Source organism: Tinamus guttatus, unplaced genomic scaffold, assembly GCF_059628265.1.
Source record: "Tinamus guttatus ecotype Peru unplaced genomic scaffold, ASM5962826v1 Tinamus_guttatus_pri_ptg000952l, whole genome shotgun sequence".
Lineage (NCBI taxonomy): Eukaryota > Metazoa > Chordata > Aves > Tinamiformes > Tinamidae > Tinamus > Tinamus guttatus.
In genome coordinates this window covers 192774-215460 of record NW_028289486.1, presented here as the reverse complement: position 1 = coordinate 215460, position 22687 = coordinate 192774, and the positions used below count along the sequence as shown (strand labels likewise).

The window sequence follows — 22687 nt, the reverse complement described above, 5'->3', positions numbered from 1 at the left end:
CCTTTGCTCCTGTTCTCAGCTTTTGTTACTGTGATAATGTGCCTGGAATGAGGCCCTTCACACCTTCCTTGTTCGCAGGGATTAGCCCAGCTCTCCTCCCCTGGGAAAAGAGGAAATAGGGTGAGAGGGAGGGTTTCTGAAACACTATTTGCTTGTGTAAATACTGTAGTCTTTGAAATGGGCAGTAGTAATGGAAGGATTGGCTCCCAAACACTCTTGAATTGTGGGCTGCTCTCAGCCTTCTCTCAAACCTCTGGTGTAAAATATTTTTGACAGTGATGTGGTTTTAGACATGGATGTGGATCACTCGCTATGATTTCGTGAGCTACAGTTTGCACCTAAAGCCTGACACTGTTTTAGGCACCTGTTATTAAAATCACTCAGTTAAAAGTATTTCAAGTTTCTGTGCACCTGCACCTTTTCAGCTTCTATTGCTGTCTAGTTGTTAGAGATTTTTTTTATACCAATATCTAAAAGAAAGAAGATTCTTTAAAATTATCCATAACGAAGATGCGAGTTAGTTTCAAGTGGTTATGTACTTTGATGTGAGATATAGTGTGGTTCCTGAAACTCCAAATCATGGCTGTGAATTTAATCTATGGATGGAATATTGCTTCAGCTTTGCAACTTCAAATATTCTGGCAGCTTCCAAAGTAGCACTGCTTACTAGCAGAGGTGGAATTGGAAGATGTTTGTCCCTGCATGGGAGGGATTGCTAAGGGATGCCAGGATCTGCGAGAGCATCTTGCACCTCTCTGAGATCACTGTTTAGAGGGTTTTCTTGCCTGAATTGCTGTGATGTTCCTAAATCTTTTACTTATTGGTATTATGTGCTATGCATTATGTATATTATGTACCTATTGGTATGATGAGTATTGCATGCACTGCTGTACACACCACTCTGGGTATATGTCCTGCTATAAAGTGTGTGTTTTTTACAAACAGGTTTTGGATTGGAACATTAAGGAACAGAGGAAGGAGTTACTGTTGAAATTTATAGCAAATTATCACCTCTTTAGGGAACATAATTTTTTTTTTCATTGTATGTTTGTTTGTTTGTGAATATATCATAGTGTGAAATGGGCGTCTTGCATGGAATGGATTTTTTAAATGTTTTCTAAGAGTTGTTGGTAGAAAATGTTAATGTGTGTATAAACTTAATTTCTTCAAATACAATCATTTGTGAAAGACTTTATAGATAGAATAAGGGAGTGCATATGAAGTCATAGTGCTCTCTCCTCTTACCAGGGATAATGATGTCGCAGTTCAACCTCTCTCAAAATTCCATGCGTGGGAGTCCTGCATCTTCCAATTACCAACAAACCACTATCTCACACAGCCCTTCCAGGTAACACTGGGTTTTAAGTGGGGTTGGTGGGGAGGGCCCTGAATTGCAAATTCAACCATGACCACCAATTCTGGTTTGCTTCCTTTTCAACTTTCTAGTTCATTTCAAACCTCTGAGTGTCAGCATCTAGACAGTACCTATAAAGTGGGCATTTGCTAATAGAGCTGTTCAGGTGTGCTGGGATAAAGAGCTTTGCCTGCAGTTCCAGCTTAGCTATGGATCTGTAACAGAGTCCATCTGCAGTTACTAGATAAAAATTTTTAAAATAAACTATTTTATTTCACGTTTCACTTAATGCAATTATTCTGCCAAATGCGATGCTTTAGATCACTCTGTCTTTATTTTTGCCTTTTTATCTAAAAGTGATAGTGAAGAAAGTTCCATAGTTTTTGATTATTACATGACATGTCTTTTCAAAAATCTTTGGAAAATCCTTGTATTAAACGCATCTTTTCTTTTTGTTTTTTGTAAACAACTTTTGACGTACTGCCTATTTTATTTGTATTTTGAAAAGCTCATACAAGAAAGGATGCAAGTTGTAGTGTGCATAGATTATTGTCAGAACCCTGTTTTATTTTTATGGCTTCCCATCTCTTGCATCCATCCCTTGGCCAATGATAGAATATGTATTCAGCGGACTGGGTCAAATCCTGCCTGCCTATCACTTTCTTATGTCTTGGCAGAATAATTCTGTTAAATTCTTTGAAAGTTCTTTGAAAACTTACTGCAATATTTGCATTTTCAATAGCTGGCTCCTTGTTAATGCTAACAAGCAGGTCATATAAGCTTTTAATAAGCTGTGGATGTCTTTGGAAATGACGTATTTGAGTCAATGCCAGCGTTTCCTTATATCAGTGCAGGTCTGTTGAATGTTTTCTATTCTCTCCTTTACCTTGACTAATGCATCACTTGGAGTGTAGCTCTCCAGTAATAACGGAATTTGGGATGATATAGATAATTTGCAAGAAATGTTGCTTTTGAAGGGGTTTCCCAGTTACCTTGGAATACTTCACCTCTTCCAAAAGTTACAATGTTCTGAAGGTTTGGTATTTCAAAAGGAATAATAAATGTCTACATTGTCTCTTCCAACTTTTAAAAATGTTTTCTTTTGTTTTATCTTTAGCCGGTTTGTGCCACCACAGACAAGCTCTGGCAACAGATTTTTGGCACAACAGAACAGTCCAGTGCCTAGTCCGTATGCTCCTCAAAGCCCTGTAGGATACATGCCATATTCACATCCTCCCAGTTACACACCGCATCCTCAGATGCAGCAAGGTAAGTCTGCGCTATATTTTTGTTTATTTTCTTCCTCCTGTCTCATGCAGTTTTATCTTAATATGCCTATTTCACAGCTCTCTAATTTCTGTGGAGGAGCCAATATGCTTAGTGCAAAATATTGAGGTGCTAGAACTTTTTGGCATGTTTAAATTTTGCTTACCTGACTCTACTGATGGCAGCATATCCTTAAAAAAAAAAAGAGACAAAACACACCTTCGTGTGCCATGAAAAAATGAAGTAAACTATGGCTGTCACTTAACTCATTTTCTCCCATGTAAGTGACAGTTCTGCTGCCAGCTCATTTAGCTTTACACAACCTTTGTGGTGTAGACTAGACTAGTTCTAAATTGGCAAGAATTATGCTCTAAGCATGCAGTAATTGCTGAAGATGACCTTCAGAATGAATAGTTTTTTTTTTTTTTTTTTTTTTTTTAAACAATTTTGAACAACACGAACATTGCTGAAGTATCTAAGAGCTTCTTTTGGTAGGTAGAACTTTCGGTGGATTCTTCTAAATGATCTATTCTTAAAGTTTAGCAGTGTTCTTGGCAAAAAATATGTTCTGTATTTAATCTTATGTTTCATATGCATATCTCAAAAGTTTCATATATCAAGATAAGTCAGTGCAATATATCTTGAAGAAAAAAAAAAAGTTTTCTATGACCTGTAAATTGTGACAAAGACTGTAATTACAGTATCTGCGGAGAGAAGCTTCGTTAACCTATATGTGGAATTCAGATTTTAGAATCAGTCGAGGAATGTGGGTACTTGCTCAGATTCCCGATCTCTTGCAGCCATCTCATTAATATCTGCTATTAAGTTGTTTTCTGTAAGACCTTTTGGAGTTAGAATGTGTATGTGTGTATTAGTATAACTATTCACATTTTTCTTATTTCAGCTTCAGTATCCAGTCCCATTGTCTCAGTTGGGATGAGAAACCTCCATGAAAATAAAGTTTCAAGTCAGTTGTCTGGCAATTCAGCTAATCATCATGCTGATAATTCTAGACATGGCTCAAATGAAGACTACCTACAGATGGTACACAGACTAAGCAGTGATGTATGTTGCCTAAATTGATTTATTATGATAAAGCAAATATGTGTTTAGCTATCTGAAAACTCAGTAAGTTGCTCATGATGCATAACAATACTGGAAGTATATATCATTTTTCCACATGTACACTAAAGCATTTAACCTTAGCATGTGAAGCTTTTTCCTGCGCGACCTGTCTTTTTCTTTCTTTTGGAACCATTTATAACATCCATTCTATTGAAATTATAGAAAGTGAAAAATCTCACTACTATATTTATTTTGAGATGCAAATTATTATTACAAGTAAACAAAAACAATTATTTAGTACTGCTACAGTTATCATAGTAATATGTTGATGTGAGCAATACTCAAATCTAAATGAGTAATAGTTGCCTCACTGAGGGTCTTTGCAATTTTCATTTGGACTTGAAATACCGGAATAGCCTGTTGGATAGTGATTTGGTCTTGTCAAAGGCAAGAGCTCCTATGGCCCTTTCTTGTTGTTCTATAAAGTGCTTTATGGCCTTGTTTCTTCCAAAGAGGTTTCTCCATGTATCATTAATTTCAGTTAACGTGGGAGAAATTCTTGCTGAACTCGAGTGCTAATTTCTAAAGGAAAAAATGATGCTCCAAACTTCACCAAAATTATTTCCTACACTAGTGATTATTTTTTCTTCTTAATGAGTATCTCTTCCTGTAGAAGCAGCATGTTGAAATTCTTCCCAGTAAATCTCTTGACAGCTTTTAACTGGAGAGCCCTTGAGTTTCAGTTTTGTATTTGACTTTAGGCTCTTTGAACAGTGTGATCATAGTGATGCCTGCAACAATTTTTTGATCAAAACTTGATCCCTCCCCCCCGCCCCCCCTTTTTTTTTTTTTCTCGTTCTTACTGTTTCCTTTTAGCTTCCATGAGGTAACTCTGTACGAGAGTTGCAATCAACAAATGTGCTTATTAAGAATAGCTTCCTTAAGCCCCTTACCAGTGTTAATACAATAGATGTAAGAGTGTCATCAGTTTCATTAATCTTGTTTTTAATTAGTCTGTCTTGTTTAAAAAAAAAAAAAGTAATTAAAACATATTCAATTGAAATACTATGCTTATAATGAAGGAATCTTTTAATACAGAATTGTTAGCTGTTTCTCTCAGTCTCTGCTTCAGTGATGAAAATCCTTGTAAACAGGGAACTGCTTTTGGCATTAAATATACAAAAATAATCTTTTCTGGGCATGGTTTTTGTTAAGATTTTTTGAGAATTTTGGAGAATTTTGATATTAGGAAAATATACTTGATTGTTTAGAGAGGGAATATTTATATATATATATATATGCGCATATATATATATATATAAAAGTTCATCACTAATTTGGTAATTCAAACCATGCAACAGCTTCCTGGTTCATGAGAACTTATAAATGAAACTTACTCAGAGCTGACAGACTATGAAAACGCAAAACATACTGTCATTGCTCTATGTAATAGAGAAATGCTAAGATAAACAAGTAGTAAAAAGTATATTTGATCCATTTTGTATTTAAATGAATTAGGGAAGTAGAACATAATAAACTTCATGTGCATTAGGAGTAGCTGTCTAATAAATGTAAGTAAAGCAAACATTTAGGAAAAAAAATTACATATCTTTTCTGAGAGGCTCAGAGTTTTATCCCTCTATGCATTTTCTTAGTTGGCATATTTATGTAAATGCATTTTATAATAATTGTTCATTTTGCATCTGATTTTTGTTATGCAGAAAATGGTTTCAAGGATTTGAATTAATTCAAGTTTTGCATCTACATATGAACAATAATCAATTACGTTGTAGCTGTATCAGAAGCAGTGTAACATTTGATACAGATGCAGTTATAGATGAGGTTTATTAAATCATTTACTTGTTCTGTAGTACTTTTCTCAATCTTAGGGTTTTATTACTTTGACAACTTGTTTTTAAAGTTGTGAATATTTACAGGATATTGTTTATTTGCAACATAAGATTTTTATAGAATCAGCATATGTGCTTGAAGGAACACTCCACATACCCTCAACTTAAGGACTTTTCCTCTTATTTTGAAAGACATATGAGCGCCTTCCCCACTTTGTTTTGACTTGCATTTCAGCATTTGATTCACCTCTGAAGGAGGGAGACAGTAAATTTCTCCGAAGTGGCAGCTGCAGTAGGAATGTTGTGTGTGCAGCACAGGTTGGCTGCCCTGTTGAAAGGTAGCGCCTCTGCCCTTGTCCCTGGCAGCCGTGGCTGTGGCACCTCTCCTATCATAAGAAAACATCGGTGCTAAAAAAAAAATACTAACCTGAATTCTCACAGTACTTGAGATTTTTTGTGTGTGTGGAGGGCTTTTTCAAAGATAAAGCAGACTGTGGCTTCCTCAAAATGCCAGTCTGGCTTTCTCATTACATAGCCCAATACTGGCTTCTCATAGAAGCACGTGATTCCTAAGCTTCTCGTTGAGAATATCTTCTGCAAGGTTCACTTGAAGTTGGCCAAAGAGATTCAGAAGAAAGAATTGGGGCATAAGCAAACATTCAGGCTAAACAATAAGGGGGGAGGAAATGTTAAAATGTTGTAAGAATTAACTGTGTGTGCACGTAGCTCAGTAAAAGGCACATTGGAATATGAGGTAGTGTAATAATCAAGATTCAGAATTAAGTAGGAAGTAAATAATTCAAACTTTTTGTGATTTGTCAATACTTAACTGAAATTGTCTTTTCATAAATGTTAAGCGTTATTTTGTTCTTTTTGAAAACATTCATTTTAACCTAGACACTATTTAATAAAAAAAAAAAAAAGGCCAAAAATGGGTAATAGTGTTTTATAAAACTTAAAACTAGTAAGGTCCCTGACTGTGATTGAGTTTACTCTTGACCAGAAGAAGGCTCTATTAAAACAATAAAAAAACACACAGATCATTAAAGGGAAATTGAAGAGTGGTTTGGTATGTAATACCAAAAATTGTACATACAATGGGGTTTACATACAATATTAAAATTACAGCTACAGATTTAATAAATGTTTTTATAATATTTGTCATTCTTTTTAAAAAATTATTACTATTACTATTTTTTGGTCTCTTCCATCTTCTCCATATATGTCCTAATTGCAGGCTTATTTTATAAGTGTTCCTGTTCATAATACTAATTTTTATCATTGTTGTTTTAGGATGGTGATCCTTCCATAAGGAATGCTGCATCCTTTTCCTTGAGGTCACCGCAGTCAGTGTGCTCTCCAGCTGGAAGTGATGGAACCTCTAAAGGTAGTCTAGCAGTTATATATACACCAATGCATTTTTTCTCAGTTATAAAAGATTGTTTAAAGAGCTTTTTAGTTAGTTTTATTGACTATATTCTATATAATATCTTCTATATCCTTATAGGTCTTGAGTATGTCCTAGTATGTCATCAGACGTTCAGTTACAAAATTATTTTGAGCCCTGATTCAGAAGCTTTTGAATATCCAAAACTGACTAATGTTACTTCAAAACAAAGCTCAAATTCATGGAGGACAGAAGGATTGTAAATCCTTTCCCATATTAGAGCTAAATTTTACCGTAAAAACGGTTTCAGTTGCTCTGCATAATAAGTAGTTTAAAGGCAGCATTACGAGTATTGAACACTTAACCAACTCAGAAGTGTTTAACATGGAATGCTTGGGTTGGCTGTAATCATGAAATTTCAAGAGCATGAAATGAAAATGAATTCAGTGAGCACAATATATCTAGTATAAATGAAGCCTAAAAACCTTAGCTGGAGAGAAGGAATAGGGTATACTATCAGACAGGTAATAAAGGAACAGAAAAATCTGCTTGAAGTAATTCTTTATACTAAAGTCTAGAATGCATGATGTTATTTCTAATTTTATTCCTTAAAAACAATGACTGAGGTGCATGAGATAAAGCAAAATAGAGGTTTGGGAATATTCTCGGTAATTTAGGATTTCAGTACTTATATATTGTTGTGTAAGTACATTTTTTTTTTTTAAGTGCAACAGTACTTTCTTCTGTTTAGCACTGGAATAAAATTAAGTCTTTTTGGATGGTCAGTTTAGGTGGAGAGAGAGAGCCAGAAAGGGGCAAAATCACCTGCAAAGCAGGTGAGAGCACTGGGCTTGTTTGGCCTGGAGAAGGCTTTGCAGCAGGACCTCAGAGCAGCCTGTGAGAGGGTTATCAAGAAGACAGTGTCAGGCTCTTTCTTCACAGCGGTTTATGGAGGGAGTGCAAGAGACAACAGACATAATTGAACCAAGAGGTGTTCTGACTAGATATAAGGAAAAATTTAATATTAGGACAGCTGAGCATTAGAAGAGGTTGCCCAAAGAATCTGTGTAGTCTTCATGCTTGGATGCTTTCCAGTCCAGAATGAATAAAATTCTGCCTAGCCGCGCATGGCCGCCTAGTTCATCAGGCTTTGAGCAGGAGTTTGAACTAGAGACTTCCTGAGATCCCTTCCTAACTGATCATCAATGATCACGTGTTTGCTGACTGGTTGTTGTGGTTCATCTCCTGTAGCTACATACTGTGTTAAACAGTGATGTTAGCTAATGTGAGAAGAAATTGTATGGCATGCCACCAGCATGAGTATATTAGGAGGTTTTGTTGGATTTGTGTAAATGGCAGACTTGTAGAATTTGTATAAATGGCAAAGACTGTGTGTCTTTTGTTTCTTTAACTCAGTGCATTGTCACAAAATCCCTGTTTACAGAGTTTGTCAGCTCAACAGTATTGTAAATCTAAGCTACTTCCACTCAGATATGCTTAGCGGTCAGGAGAAAAACTTGTTTGTTTGTTTGTTTGTTAAATTGCTGCTACTGGTTCTCCCAGAATCCATTTTGCAGGTATACTTTTTAGGCAGGATTGCAAAGGCTGAAAAGGTGCAAGAGGAGCTTTTTCATTTGTATAGTTGTATGTTAGAATGTTAGATCTATTCTTCTCTGGGTTGATAAAGCACAAAACTGATACTCTGTTACTACTGATGCTGGCATTTTGCCTTCTTAAAGTGGAGACCGATGAACCTCAATTGAGAGAACCAATTCTAGATGCTGTAAGAATCTTGCCAGACATTTGCTTCCTCTAATCTCTGTAGTTTTGAATTGTATTGAAGAGATGTGCATAATTTTAATGTTACTTAGAATCTGTGATCCCTGAGAGTGAGTTTTTGGCCCGTGATTTGGAATGGAAGTGGTTGGTTGCACCGATAGATTTCTCCCCCCCCCCCCCCCCCCAGGGATGAACAAAGAGCAAGTAGGGGAGGCCAAGTGTTTTTGTTTTTATTTTTATTTTTTGCTGCTGCAATTAACCCATTAAAGCTTGGCTGGCAAGTCTGGAAACTTTGGTAAAGAAAACTTCAAAATATTTCATTTCTTAGGAGGTCAAAAAGAATGGCACTAGACAGTTGTTCATGATTCCAGAAGAAGATCTCAGAAAGGGTGTTAATTGTCTCACATTTCTATTTAAAGTAAGAAAGCTTTAAAAATTATGGAAGATACGAGTACAGTCTACATTTCTGTACTTTTAAATAGATATAACAGGGATTTCTGGACTTTTGTGCAATACTTTAATTTTTCTAAGACTGAACAATAGCTGTCTGAATGTCTCAATCTGAATGAGGGAAAAAAAGTTTGTTTTCAACTCGTCAAAATATTTGAGAGATGAGAGAAGTTATATTTGCTCTTTTGATTGGTTGTTCACTTATTCAATAGAGTAAAATTCTTCTACTACTTCAGTAACGATACCAGAGCAGCTGAGGTTTTATGTGGAAGGTTCTTGGCTGAGTTCTATATCGCTTCTTTCTTTATAGAGATTTTGTATTTTTACCCATGAAAACAGATTTGTGTCTGCATTGTGGCTATCATCTGCTACCAGTTCTGTTACAATAGATAAATTCCAGAGAATTATCAAGGAGTATTTTCTTTCTGTCTTTCTGTTAATTTCATATATGATATTTTGTGGGATCTATTAGCCAAGATAGATTACTCATCGAAGTGCTTTATTCATTTGCTCTGCTCTTTCTACTGTAGAATCTAACAAAACACTTTTTTAAGAAAACTTTTGAAGATCTGTTGTAGAGAGGGAAGCCTTCCACAGAGTTCTTCATCCACCACTTGCCAAAGTGTAGAGCTTATATATTACCGTTGTTTGCTTCCCAACAATTTCTTAAACACCCAGCGAAACTTCAGTAAAGACTAGCAACAACACCTTATTAAATTATGCCATTTTGCACTTTCTTCCAGAATTGAATTATTTTCCTTCCAGAAACTGTTAATCATTCTCTCACAGGAAATATTCCAATAAGCCTTTCCAAAATTATTTGAGAAAGTAATAATTTTCAAAATACGCAGATTTTCAGTAGAGGCTGAGATCTTCCAATACAGTGTGGAATCATGACTATATTCCAAATGACTTGGAAAGATTATTTTTCTTTTCTTACGGATCTCTAGGATTTCTCCAGAAAGGTTCTTGTACACATGGTCTCCAAATGCATAGTGACTGACAAGGAGAACTAGGAATCTTCTCAAATCTCTATTAAGAACTTTGTATTCTCACAAGTATTAGTTTAGAATAAATATTATTGCTCCCCCTCTCTTTTGAAAGAAAGATGTGAGAAATTTATCCAGAGAAGTTTTCTGACAGACCCAAAATAAACATCCACCCTTGTTTGTTTCTTCATGTCCTTACTTTTTATACAGGGATGCATCTGAATGAAACAATACCAAGCTAGAGCAGCCAAAGCTTAGTTTTTGGTCCAGCATTTGAAGCTGTGGGGAAAACAGTGAGATCATTCCCTGAAATGTGTTGAATGAGAGTATGGAAAGCAAATAAAATCTGTTCCAATAAACTCCCAAATGTGTTTTTTCTTTTCCCTCTAATTTGTGTATTATGCTGTTTTTTTTTTTTTTTTTTTTTTTTTTTTTTTAGTTGAAATTCTTAATTAAATGATGCTCTCTGACAACGGAATATAATGTAGTCCATTCGTTAAAATAAGTAATAATTCTTTTACATCTTTAGCAAAATTTGGGAGATCCACTTTGGTACCATTTGGTCCACCATTTGGTACCCACTTAAATAATATTCCTGGAGTTTCAAGAATGTATAAATTGAAAAATGTAACAGCACTTGAATGTTCCTGGTGTTTCTCTTCAGTGTGCTATAAACCAGGTATTATCCATCAGTCCTTGTAGTAATTAGTAGCTTTTCTTGCCTTTGTGCGTAAGAAACCATTATTCTGGCATAAGCAAATGTTGAAAGACTTTTTTTTTTTTTTTTTTTTTTTTTTTTTTTTTAACATCTGGGAACCATTAGCCTGCAAGAGATTTAAAGGAATATAAAGATATTTCTTGGAGTAAGCTGTGTTTTTTCTGTTTCTTTTGTTGTTGTGCAACTGGAAAGCTAATAATTCTTTCAAATACCTGAATCTTAGATTGCTGGTAACTTTAATGATTGGGTTATTACCGTATGCGTGTGCATTACAGAAATGAATGTGGCCATCAGTGAGAGTTTGGTGCATCAGCTTTGAGAGGCAAGTGGTCTTTGCTCTGAAGAGGCTCTGAGAGCATCAGAGAAAGTGTCATGAATGATTAAATGAGGAGGTGTGAATACGGTGGCACAGTAAAAAAAAGTGTACGGACAAAAATACAAGGTTTAGATGTCAGTGATGCGTATAATCTCTTGGACAGAAGCCTGTTCATTTCCTACTGAAGTTACTGGTGAGTCTAAATGTGCAAATGAAGCCATTTCATTTTATATTGTTAATGAATCTTTACGTTTTTGAGAAGGCTCAGTCACTGTCAGAGCAAAACATTTTATAGTTGCTTGCATTATAAAAGTTCTTAAAAGGATCAGATCAGAATCACAGAAAAAAAAAAAAAAAAAAGGTATTGCTAACACAGTTGATGAGATTTCTTCCCTAGTGCTATCCATCCTGAGGAATCACAAGGAAAACTAATAATTATGGAAAAACAATCTGGGGAATATCATGGGTGGTCAAGAAGATTGTTACTGAAAGGTCATGGAAATGTTGCCTCTGGCCATACTGTTCTTTACAGGGCTTTTACTCCTATGATGTTCTCTGCTGTCGTTTACATTTAGCATTATCTGGATGACCGTTGGTACTTGCTGCTCACTCGTGATGCAGCGACCTTACCAGAGCAGTGGAAGGTCTCTTGTTCTTGCACGAGCTTTACGTACTCTTGGCATGCAAAGAGTTTTTATGAAGTCTTGTACTGATGCTATAGGTCAGCCAAAGAAGCTCAGATATTTTTCTCTTGAATTGCAGTGCAGCCCAAGACCTAGACTCAAAAGCTGCCCATTTCTCTATTCTAAAAGAATATTCTAAAATTGGGTTTATAATATTTTAAGTCATAAATGTGACTTACTACACGTGGTATGTGTTCAAAACTGTTAAAATGTCTCTAGTAGAATAAAACTGTTCAGAACACCTCATCCTTTTCCATTTCTTTCCACCTCAGTAGCTAGGTATTGCAGCCAGGTATGTTAACCATTTTGTTGCTAGGTTAGAGCTCAGACAGACCGACTGAGATGTCAGACTCATCTTAGAATAAACCAGACAGAGCAAGGACCCAAATGTACTCTGCATGCTTCATTCTGGATTTAACCATGGTTAGGCAATACGTGCAGTTACTGCCAGAACATCTCCTCTTAAGATGCAGCTTATAGGCACTGCTATCAATATTGTTCAGAAATTTCCTTCAGAAGGAAGATATTCTTAAATAGCCTAGTCGTAGTGCTGCCTACAACAAGGAAAACCGTACTGTTGTTTCTTCATTTACTGGATTCCAAGTACTTTCAATCAAATGGGCTGAAATCCTTCTGACCTCCTCAAGTCTATCCAAAGATAAAAAGAACTTGCTTTGCTGCTGCTGCAGTGTTATTTTTTTAGCATGACAAATGGAAAATTGCATCAAATCAGAAAGATACTGTCCTATTTACTTGAAGCTTAGGGCAAGGGAGAATCAAACCTGTGTCCTCCATTCAAAATCTAGTTATGAATAACAGTAGCTAAGTGTACCATGTGGGAATACTCTTTTGAACTGAGAATGAGGGAGTGAGATGTCTGTAAGATCTCCAAAAAGTTTTGAGCTTTCTCTAATATTTGGAGAAAGAAAACAAATAGTTTCGGAGAAACTGAAACACAGAAAATTGTTTGTGCTGACTGATTTTATAGGAACATCAGCACTAGAAATTGAGTGCAGCTAAATTAAGGTAGGAGAAGGAATGGAGTAGTGGAAGGATATTGAGAATCAGGATGAGCAACCACAGGGCTTTCCAACATTGCAGGTGTCATTGGCAGAACATGGAGCTGTTAATGATACTCAAGGAAGGAGAGCTGGGCAAGATAAATGAATTTTATACCCTGCTCTTCGTTTAGAGATTTTAGGGCATCTCTCGGAATGAAATAGAAAATAAAAGATAGGAGTCGATGCAAAGAAGTCAGTGGTGAAAGAACACCTTTCATTTTAACTGAGGCTTTGCTGCAGATACCCATTCTTTCACCTGCAGGTCAATATATTGCCTAATGACGCCCATAGCACAACTCAAAGTATAAGCTAGAAATTCAGCTGCAGAACAGAGCTGCTTTCATGCTTTGTGGTGGTTCTTCACCAAAGCACACCTTCCCTTCCAGTTAATTTTGGATGGTGGGAGAAGCACTGGCCTATGATGGCCTGAAACACAATGAGTGTTAATAGTTTTAATGACTGCTTCATGACAATCAATGTCCTCCAATGGGTGAATGGGATCAGAGAAATATTAGATTTAATGAAACAAGAGCAGGCTGGAGCATATGTTTCCATTTGTTTGGGCACACCGTCATTCCATCGTAAGCCAAAAGTTATTGTTCAAAGCTATTATCAGGACAGGTTGAAAAGCTTATCTGTTTCTAAAGCCTTTTCTGGGCAAGAGATAAGGGGAGTTGGTTAGAACAGACAGACAGAAATTGTAATTTTGTGAATGGAGAATGTTTTTAGTGTAAGATGTTGTCTTTTTTTAAAAAAAAAATCTAAATATACTCAATGTTTGCAATCAATGCATTTAGAAGTGGAAACAAGTATATTTTAAGGGGGGGGAGGTAAGTGGGGGGAATGGTAGACTAATTCTTTATGATAATTAGCATTTTGTAGACAATGATGAGTGAGGAAGTTGGAATCAAAATTGAAACAAAACAAAAATGAATCCGTCAGAATCAAAGTTAAGGAGGAAAGAAAGGCCAATTTCTTTGTTTAATTAATAAGGCCTTTATATTTGTTTAATGTTTTCTAATTTCATCTTTTCATATACCTTTTTAGGTAGGGAACCCTTCCTAAAATTTTTGTTTGTCATTTCTTTAATTTATAAATATTTTCCTGGAATGGCCAGTAACTGTACACTGATGATTAAATCTTCATCACTGGACCTTTCCAAGGTTCTTTATCCTTTCTCTTTTCTGTAGTCGACTTGCTTTCATTAACTAGTTCCTAATAGCCAGCCTTCTGAACCTGCAGGTACTATGTTTTTTGGTGGTGGGTGTTTTGGTTCCTTCTTTTCTGAAATGATCCCTTCTCCACCTGCTGTGGACTGCTATAATTCCTAGGAAAGCCAGCGCAACTCTCTGTATTGCATCTTGATCTGGGAATGATGTGCTTCCTACCGATCTTTTTTAGACCTTTTGTGGACACAGATATATGTGCAAATACACCTTAAGATTATGTAGGTTATATTTAGTGTGTTTTTATATAAACTTGAAGCAACATAACTGTTCAGTTTTTCTGAATTATTATTCTAGGATCAAGACCACCTTTAATCCTACAGTCTCAGCCTCCACCTTATTCATCACCTAGAGATGTGCCCCCAGACATATTGTTAGATTCTCCAGAAAGAAAGCAAAAGAAACAAAAGAAAATGAAGTTAGGCAAGGATGAAAAAGACCAGACTGAAAAAGCTGCAATGTATGATATCATTAGTTCTCCTTCCAAGGACTCCACTAAGCTTACGTTAAGACTCTCTCGTGTAAGATCTTCGGATATGGACCAGCAGGATGATATGCTTTCTGGTTTGGAAAACAGCAGTGTGTCAGAGGGTGATATTCCTTTTAATGTGCAGTACCCAGGACAGACTTCTAAAACACCAGTTACTCCACAGGATGTTACCCGCCCACTAAACGCTGCTCAGTGTTTGCCGCAGCACGAACAGACAGCTTTCCTTCAGGCACAACAAGTGCCTGTTTTACAACAGAACACTTCAATTGCTGCAAAACAACCTCAAACTCCTGTGGTACAGGCACAGCAACAGGTTTCGCACCACGGAACTATAACGTCATATGATGAAGTAGAATTGGATGCATTGGCTGAAATTGAGCGGATAGAACGTGAATCAGCTATTGAAAGGGAGCGGTTTTCAAAAGAAGTGCAAGATAAAGGTAAAAGGATTGTGTGTGTGTATACACTATATATATTATATAAACATATATATATGCATATAAAATCCATATATATATATATATATATATATAAACCTTCCTGTCATTGTCACATAGTTCTAGTCTGTTTAATCAGCATAGATTCTTTTACCACATCTCCATTCCTCTCCAGCAATGATTTGTAATCTCTCACATATGCCTATTTTTAACATTTCTTTTATTCTTTTTATTCTTTTTTGGGATCTTAACAGATGAAAGTGAAGTTCTTATGTTTCAATTTTTTTTTCTGACTACCCTTATTTAGAACCTTGAGACTAAATGAGATAAAATTGGTATTGTTTATAATGGTTCTAAAATCCCAGCAGTGCCATGTTTCTAGTCCAAATTTGTAATAAATTGTGGTAGTTGAAAGAATTATTAATTAACCACCTATGTTGCCTAATTTAAGAACAGAGTTTAAAATTTTTATCCTATTTCTATGCTTATCCCTATTTGAATCTAACATGAAGGTTTTAGATCACATCCGCTCTTTTAAAGGTATTGGTGATATATACTACTCTGTTAACAGGCTTCAAAGTTTTCTTGGCTCCATATCCGTTGTTATGTAGGCATTAGAGGTTTCATATTGCTCCTGTATATCAATATGGGCCTTCATATAGAACCAGATGAGCCTTTGAGGTGTTTTCACTTTACTAGCTAGACTGGTTATCTTAACTAATCTAATTGAATCTATCCTCAGTAAGGTCTTTTATTTACTATTAACTGATTTAACTGATTGAAATCTCAGAAGTATATTCCCCCCCCCCCCCAATAAATCTTGAAAATCAAATATTTCTTTTATAAAATTGATAGTAATAGGTTAGCATAAGTATTTAAAAGCTTTTGTAGACTGTGTTTAACTTCCAAGAAAATATATTCCTGGATAATTCTAATTTATTAGATACTTCAAGGAAAACCTTGCAGAAGTGAAACAGCAATTTCTGGTTTTGGACAGTCATAGCTGGAAGTAATAAATTTTTGATATACTTGGGTGACATCTGAATGTGACTTTATTACCACTTTGTTTTTAATCAGCAGAGAGAGCAGAAGTTCTTTCCTTATTTAAAGAAAATTTTCCATTTTAAATATATGTACAAAGTGTGTGTGTGTGTGTGCATGTACGTGCATATGACTGTTATTGCAAGTACTAGAAATATGCACTTTTTAGATATTTCTTATTCAGTAACTTAATTAATTCTTGTCAGAATACATACCTTAATATTGAGAGAAAATGAGTGCTTACCTCAAGAGATCACCACTTTGTCTTTACTTCTGATTTAATGAAATGGGGGTTTTGCTATCTTGCTCTTTTACTAATTTGAAATGGAATTGCGAAAGACTTGTTTGTCTCCTGATACTTTGTTTCTTTGAAAGCTACTTTTATATCCCCTCTATTAGAGTAGGTTCTCTAGCACCTTTTAGCTGAAAAAACATCTAGAAAAATGCAGTGTAATTTTCATGTTGCACAGCAGCCTTCTGACAGTTATAGAGTTGGAGTAAAACACTTTTTTTTTTTTTTTCTGACTTTCATGAAGTGATGAACTTTAGCTGTGAAGCTTGTTTACAAGCATAGTTACATAGCTGCATGCAGACGTTGATTTGTTTCCTTTTGAGAAAGCAGTGTTTTTATGTAATGTCATCTCTCCCCTTTACCACTGCTCGGTAGCAAATACGGATCCCAAGCCTATGCTTCGCTGCATGCATCCTCTGCCAGGTCTCAGGTTTCCATGAGCTCCTGCAATTGCTCTGGCTCAGGTGCAAGAGTTACCTCTTATTGGGACAAATGGTTGTCATTTATTCACTGGTGGTAAGTTGTCTCTGTGTTAGAGCAGTTCTTTCTGTTCAGTTGCCAAGATTTCTTTCATGAATAAGAACAGAGTTGGATTTTAGCACTCTGGGGATAGATTCCCTGAAAAACTGCCACCTTTGAGAAATATGGTTCTTATTTTTCAGGAACTCTTTTGCCATTGCTTGCAAGTCAGTGCCATGTCCAGCAGTTGATACAGTCTGGCTTTGCTCCGTGATCATTTGTGTTCCAGCCCTTTGGTCTGGTGTGATTGCAGGTCCTCTCACATTCCTATGGAAATACATCCATTAGAAATATATCCTACACATCAGTCATTTTTGAGAAGCTGCTTATTGTGCTTACAGAAAAAGCTGGCATTGCACATTTTAAGACATGATATGATCTGAAGTTAAACTATGTTAAGAAAATGATAGGATTTGTAACTTGGTCTAAGTAGAATAGACTGAACACAAGGGTGTGGTTTTTTGGTTGCTTTTTTGGGGTTAGCTGGCACAGTGCTTACGAAGCATCCCAAGGGGGATCTTACTGTAGATTCTAGCACATATTAAACTCTGCACAAAAGCATCTTTGCTCCTTTTGTCCATGCTGCATGGAGATACACACTGCAATCTCACAGTATCACTTCTGTGTGGGCACCCTTTGTCATCTTCCCTAAATTACTTTGAGTCAAAGTGCCTTCCTCAAATTCTGGTGCAAACTCAGTGGTGTTTTCCATTGTTTCTTTTTTAGATATGAAATATTTACAGTACTATGCTTCATCAGAGATGTTCAGATGCTTCTTTTATAAGTGTAAGACGTTGGATGCATATGTTATGTTCTATCTAAGGTTTGGAGCCATGAGTATGGTGGAAGTGTTTATTCTGGAGGAAAGGCAGAGATGCTTTTTGGGGCGGGGGGGGGGGGGGGGTCTTGCAAAAAATCACACAATTGCTGCATTTGTCTATGGAAATGCTAAGGTTCTTCTGTAATGCTTGGTACAGGTGGAAATGGGGATCGGAGCACTTTGGAAATTACAGAATCCTGTAACTCTAACACAACTGTTGGAGTGTTTAGTTTCCACCAAATGGTTTCTCAAAGTGAGAGGCATCTCCATTTCCAAGCTGGAACTAACAGGGTTTTGCACAAGTGCCATTCTTTCTGGAACCCAGGTGTAACCTTTGGCTTCCTGGGAAAATAATTCTCAGCGCAAAAGTGGCTGATGCAGAAGCTGGCAGAATTGCTGCAATGTCTATCAGAAATGCATAAGGAGAGATCTCCTAATGCAGAGCTTTGGTCTTCATATATGTGTAAGCTTCTCTGAGCTCTGTTCTTATTCTATCCCTTAAGGTTTTTTTGCAATCTTTTATTAGGTGGATTTTATGGTCTTCTCGTCATGATACAGGGCTTACAATTTCACCCTCCCTTCCTGTGTGGAAGGGACAAGATGCCATCTTCTCTTCCTACCTTCCATTGAGGAAATCATTTTGTATTGATTAATTTTGCAAGTAATTTGTCTCTATCTGTTAATGAAAGGAGTAAGTGGAAGTTTTGAAGATAAGAGCAACTTGCACTAAAGCTTTTCCAGAACTAATAGGTCTGTGAAATCTGACGGCCTCCTGTCCTTGGGTCCCCCTGCCACCCACCCCAGATACCTCCCAGTGGCTTTCATTGGATATAAGTTGGCAACATTAGGTCATATCTTCTCTTTGGAAAAGATGCGATTTCAGAGATAGATCCACCTATCATTTATCAAGACTCAGATTATCTGTGAAGAGCTTTACAGGTGATTTGGGTGATTCTGAGGGCTAATATGAAATGGGATTGTGTTTTGGCCGTAGCAATCAAGAGCGAGTTGACTGTCCTCAGCCTAGGTACGCCGTTGATGACCTGATTTCTTCAGAGAGGCAGGGAAACTGCATGCCTTTTTCTTTCTTTTTTTTCCTCTTCTAATCACTGTTTGTAGTCGCATTTCCTGTACTACTTGGTGCTCTCTATTGCTTCTAAAATGGGCAAAGTTCCATGTTTTGAAACCAGTTTGTCCCCTTAAGGGGAGTCCATGATCTGAACTTGACTCTTCCAAGAAAGTACAGGATTTTTTTTTTTTTTTTTCCCAATGGGTGGGAAGTTGAGAGAGAGGAATTTTATTTTTGTTAACTTCAGTTCTTTGCATTAAACTTGTTTGGTTTGTTACCTATTCAAATATAAATGACTTATTGGTATGTACAATCAAGTAGTTTAAAGCTAGCTTGTTGTTTTTTATTCTAAACCTTTCTCAGAGTATTATGTTAAGCTCTTCTAATGCTTTAAGATTTAGACCAGCTGCTACATTAATTTTCAGGTTTGAGGTTTATTCCTTGCTTTTCTCAAGATCCTATATATTGTGAATAAAAAGATCTTAAGATGTTAATGTTAAAAGGAGCTCTGAGTCTTTTAGACAGGGGAAAAGAGAAAATTAACCGTGAAAATAACGCCAAATTTGGAAAAATCAGAATGTAGTCCATCTTTTTTTCCAATACTTCTTTTCTGATTTTGTTAGTCTCTCTCAATCAGATTTGCTAAACTTTGAGCTCCTACATACATTGTGCCGAATATTCACTCACAGGCTTTCAGCCACTTCAGAAACACTTCTGTGTAATGCACATGTCTTACCAGGTTAAGGAGTACTGCTTTTACTTGCACAAGGCACTTCTCCCTGGACTTAGTGAGATTGGTCATGAAATCCTAAAGTACTAAACATTTCATTGGGAGGCTATTGACTTTTTTAAAACTTAAAAGAGTAGAAATATATTTTTTAAATAAGACAAACATATTCATATCTGTGGCTTTTTTTTCTTTTTACTTTTGAAGATTCATTTTATCTACTTCTTTGGAATCTTTCTATGGATTCTTTGAATTAGTGAAAGAAAGTGATGCTGTCATAACATTATTTCCAGTAATTGGATCAGCTAGGGGGCACTTGGATGCGTGCCATGGGCACCTCTTTTTTTTTTTTTTTTTTTTTTTTTTTTTTTATTCCGTCCCGAGCCTATAGCAGCAGAGACACACATCCCAAGAGTGTGAATCTGCTGGAGCAAAACTCTCAAAACTACAGTTATAGGTAAGTAACTTTTTTCTCTTACCTTTTAAGTTCTCATCCAGCTCCTCTCCCTTTCTCCCCTTTCCCCATCACCCCAAAGTCCCCCAAATAAGAAGGTAATAGAAGAACGCTATTAAGAATGGTTTGTTTATGTCTTATTTTGATGATAAGCAATAATTGTTCAGGACTGTATACTTGGTATAAATTTATTCCATGTTGATTTAATTAATAAGTAGTATTTCAAAGTGAAAGTATATCCCAGGAATCTCTGGAGAATATCAGGGCTTTTAAGTGCAAGGCTCTGCTAATATTTCCACTTAAAGTCATCAAACTGGTTCATCTAGAATTCAGTGTCAGAAGATCCCTCTCCTTTGCGGTTCTGAAGAGAAGTATGGACTTAACCAGCTTGAATTTGAAGTTTCCAAAAGAATCCATTACAAGGTGTAAGTGAGGAAATGATAATTTATCTCTTGTATCTTCAAGATCATTCAAAAATCTTCAGATTTTAGAGCCTGCCAAAATGTATTAACGCCAAATAACTTAGCAGTTCTTTGAAATGAAGTTCAGGAACCGTGCAAGTGTTTCCTCTCCAGAGTATTTACAAAAGGCCAATTTCATTTTGATGCAGCATGCAGTTCTAGAAGTTTTCAGGCTATCAGCGTGTTGAATTTCACCTGTTGGAAGAATTTAGTGTGGGACTTCAGACAATCATCAAGAATGCAACAGCCTTGGAGACTTCAGCACTGATGGTCTTCTGGCTGCTGCTTTGTGCAAAATGGTCCTTTTAAAGGGAAGAAATGAGACATTATTTAAGCTAGCTCCCCTCATCCACCTGCATCTGTTTTCAGGATCGATATTCTTCAAATCACATGGTTGACTTGCAGTTTCAACAGAAATAGATTTGAAAGTATCTGTGGCTATTCCAAGTGCAAAGTATTTTTGCTCGGAGATTCCTCAATTTCTAAATATGGCAGTACTCATCATCGTGGCACACAGATATTTCCAAAAGTGAAGGCTACCCCTGTCTCCAGGACTGATGTTCATAACAGGACAAGGGAGGCATAATTAATTGGAAACTCTGCTAACCTTTTTCTTCCATATGAAACTTGTGGTTCCTGTAGTGTTTTGTTTCTTGTAGAAAGCACCAACCCTGTGACCTGTCTAATTTGCAACAAAATCTCTAATTTTTTTTTTTAGAGTAAGAGTAGATAGAGTAAGATAGACTATGCTCTTGCGTTGAATACCAAGTCACTACCTTTTCATGTAAAGAGAACATTCATGTGGATCTGCTAAGTCAAAAGAAAGAGAAAACTTCAAACTACTCTGAACTGTCATAAATTCATTCAAGGGATCATTTTGGATATAACCATACTCCTAAAGTGGTAAAGAACAGAGTTTCTTAAAAGAAAAGAATCTGGATACAAAAAACTTGGATACAGAGTCTGTAATGTAGTCAGAAAGTTCTGCTGTGCCTTCTGATTCCATTTATTACAAAAGCAGTTGCAAAGAGAGTAAAGAGTGAAGCAAAAAGCTCCTGATCACAGATCACCAGTCTTGTGAGCCTCTGCATTCAGAAATGTGGCAAGGTGTGAACCTAGATCTGCTGGACTTGAAAAGAAAATATTAGACTGATATTTTGGCCAAGTCCTAGATCCCCATGATAAAAAGAAATTATACCATCTGTGGAATGAAGTTGAGACAGTTGGATACTGATGTCGTGGAAGATCCAAAGTTTACTTGAATGGATATTTGAAGTTGCTTATCTGACGTACTCAGGGGTCTTTTGATGTTCATGCCTTAACAAGGCAGATTTATGCAAACTTGTATATTTGATTGTAAAAGAGAAGACATTAAAACTTCTGTTTTCTGAGACTACTTGTCTCTTCTGAAATCTCCGATATTCTTTTGATTGTTCTCATTGAGATGCGGGACCAAGCTTTCATAAAGCCCTCTAAGTTTAATCACACTTCGTATTTTTGCAGCTATCACTAAAACCCAAAGGGATACTTCAGTGGAAATAGTGGTACTACGCACTCATTCTACCTGTAGTGCCCTAGTTCAGTCTGATATTTGCATGCATTTGGACCTAGCTCCAGAAATCTCATAGCAGCAAAATAGTAATTGCCAAGTCTGGTTCTGAGGATAGCCATCAGGATGCACGGGAAATGTGAAGAAATCTGTGAGTAAACTGTGTATCTGTCTGCAAATCAGCTAGCCCTTTAGCAAAAGTAAACTTCGAGGGCACTCGTTTCTTCTCTCAGAAGTTGTCAACAAGGATGTGGTTACAGTAACTCGGTAAACTATCACTATTCAGTAGTCAAAAAAAATGAAGAAATTGCATCAGAAGATCTTTGTATTTAGAGGGAATGTGTCAAGTTGTGACGCGATTATTTATATGTTCTCAAAAAACTTAGAAGTTGACCTTTTGGATGATGAAGATGCCCAGCGTTTTGAGCCTGGTTAGTTACAGAAGCTCAAGAGAGAAAACTGGTCCTCCCTGAGTTATTTTGTTTAATCTTGGAGCCCTCAGCGTGAGGACTCTGTAAGGTGAGTTTTGGCTGATCTAGCTCCAGCAGTTTAAGGCATCACAGCTCCTGGCCATCTGCCTTGCTCCCATAGTAGGGGTAGCAGAAGGAAACATTTGCTTGGCTCTAAGAGGACTTGTTCAGCCTGGTAGGTTAACACAGCCGATCTTCTCTGACGTTTAAAGAT

At 36.5% G+C, this 22687-nt stretch overlaps 1 protein-coding gene across 1 annotated transcript in view; it reads left to right on the top strand.

Moving 5' to 3' along the window:
- LOC104570589 (nipped-B-like protein) overlaps positions 1–22687 on the top strand; it is an 86824-nt gene that overhangs the window by 6269 nt on the left and 57868 nt on the right. The window contains exons 4-8 of the mRNA XM_088538265.1: positions 1249–1348; positions 2472–2623; positions 3525–3685; positions 6829–6922; positions 14442–15074. Of these exons, the coding sequence (XP_088394391.1) occupies positions 1249–1348; positions 2472–2623; positions 3525–3685; positions 6829–6922; positions 14442–15074 (1140 nt within the window). The remainder of the gene's footprint in view (positions 1–1248; positions 1349–2471; positions 2624–3524; positions 3686–6828; positions 6923–14441; positions 15075–22687) is intronic.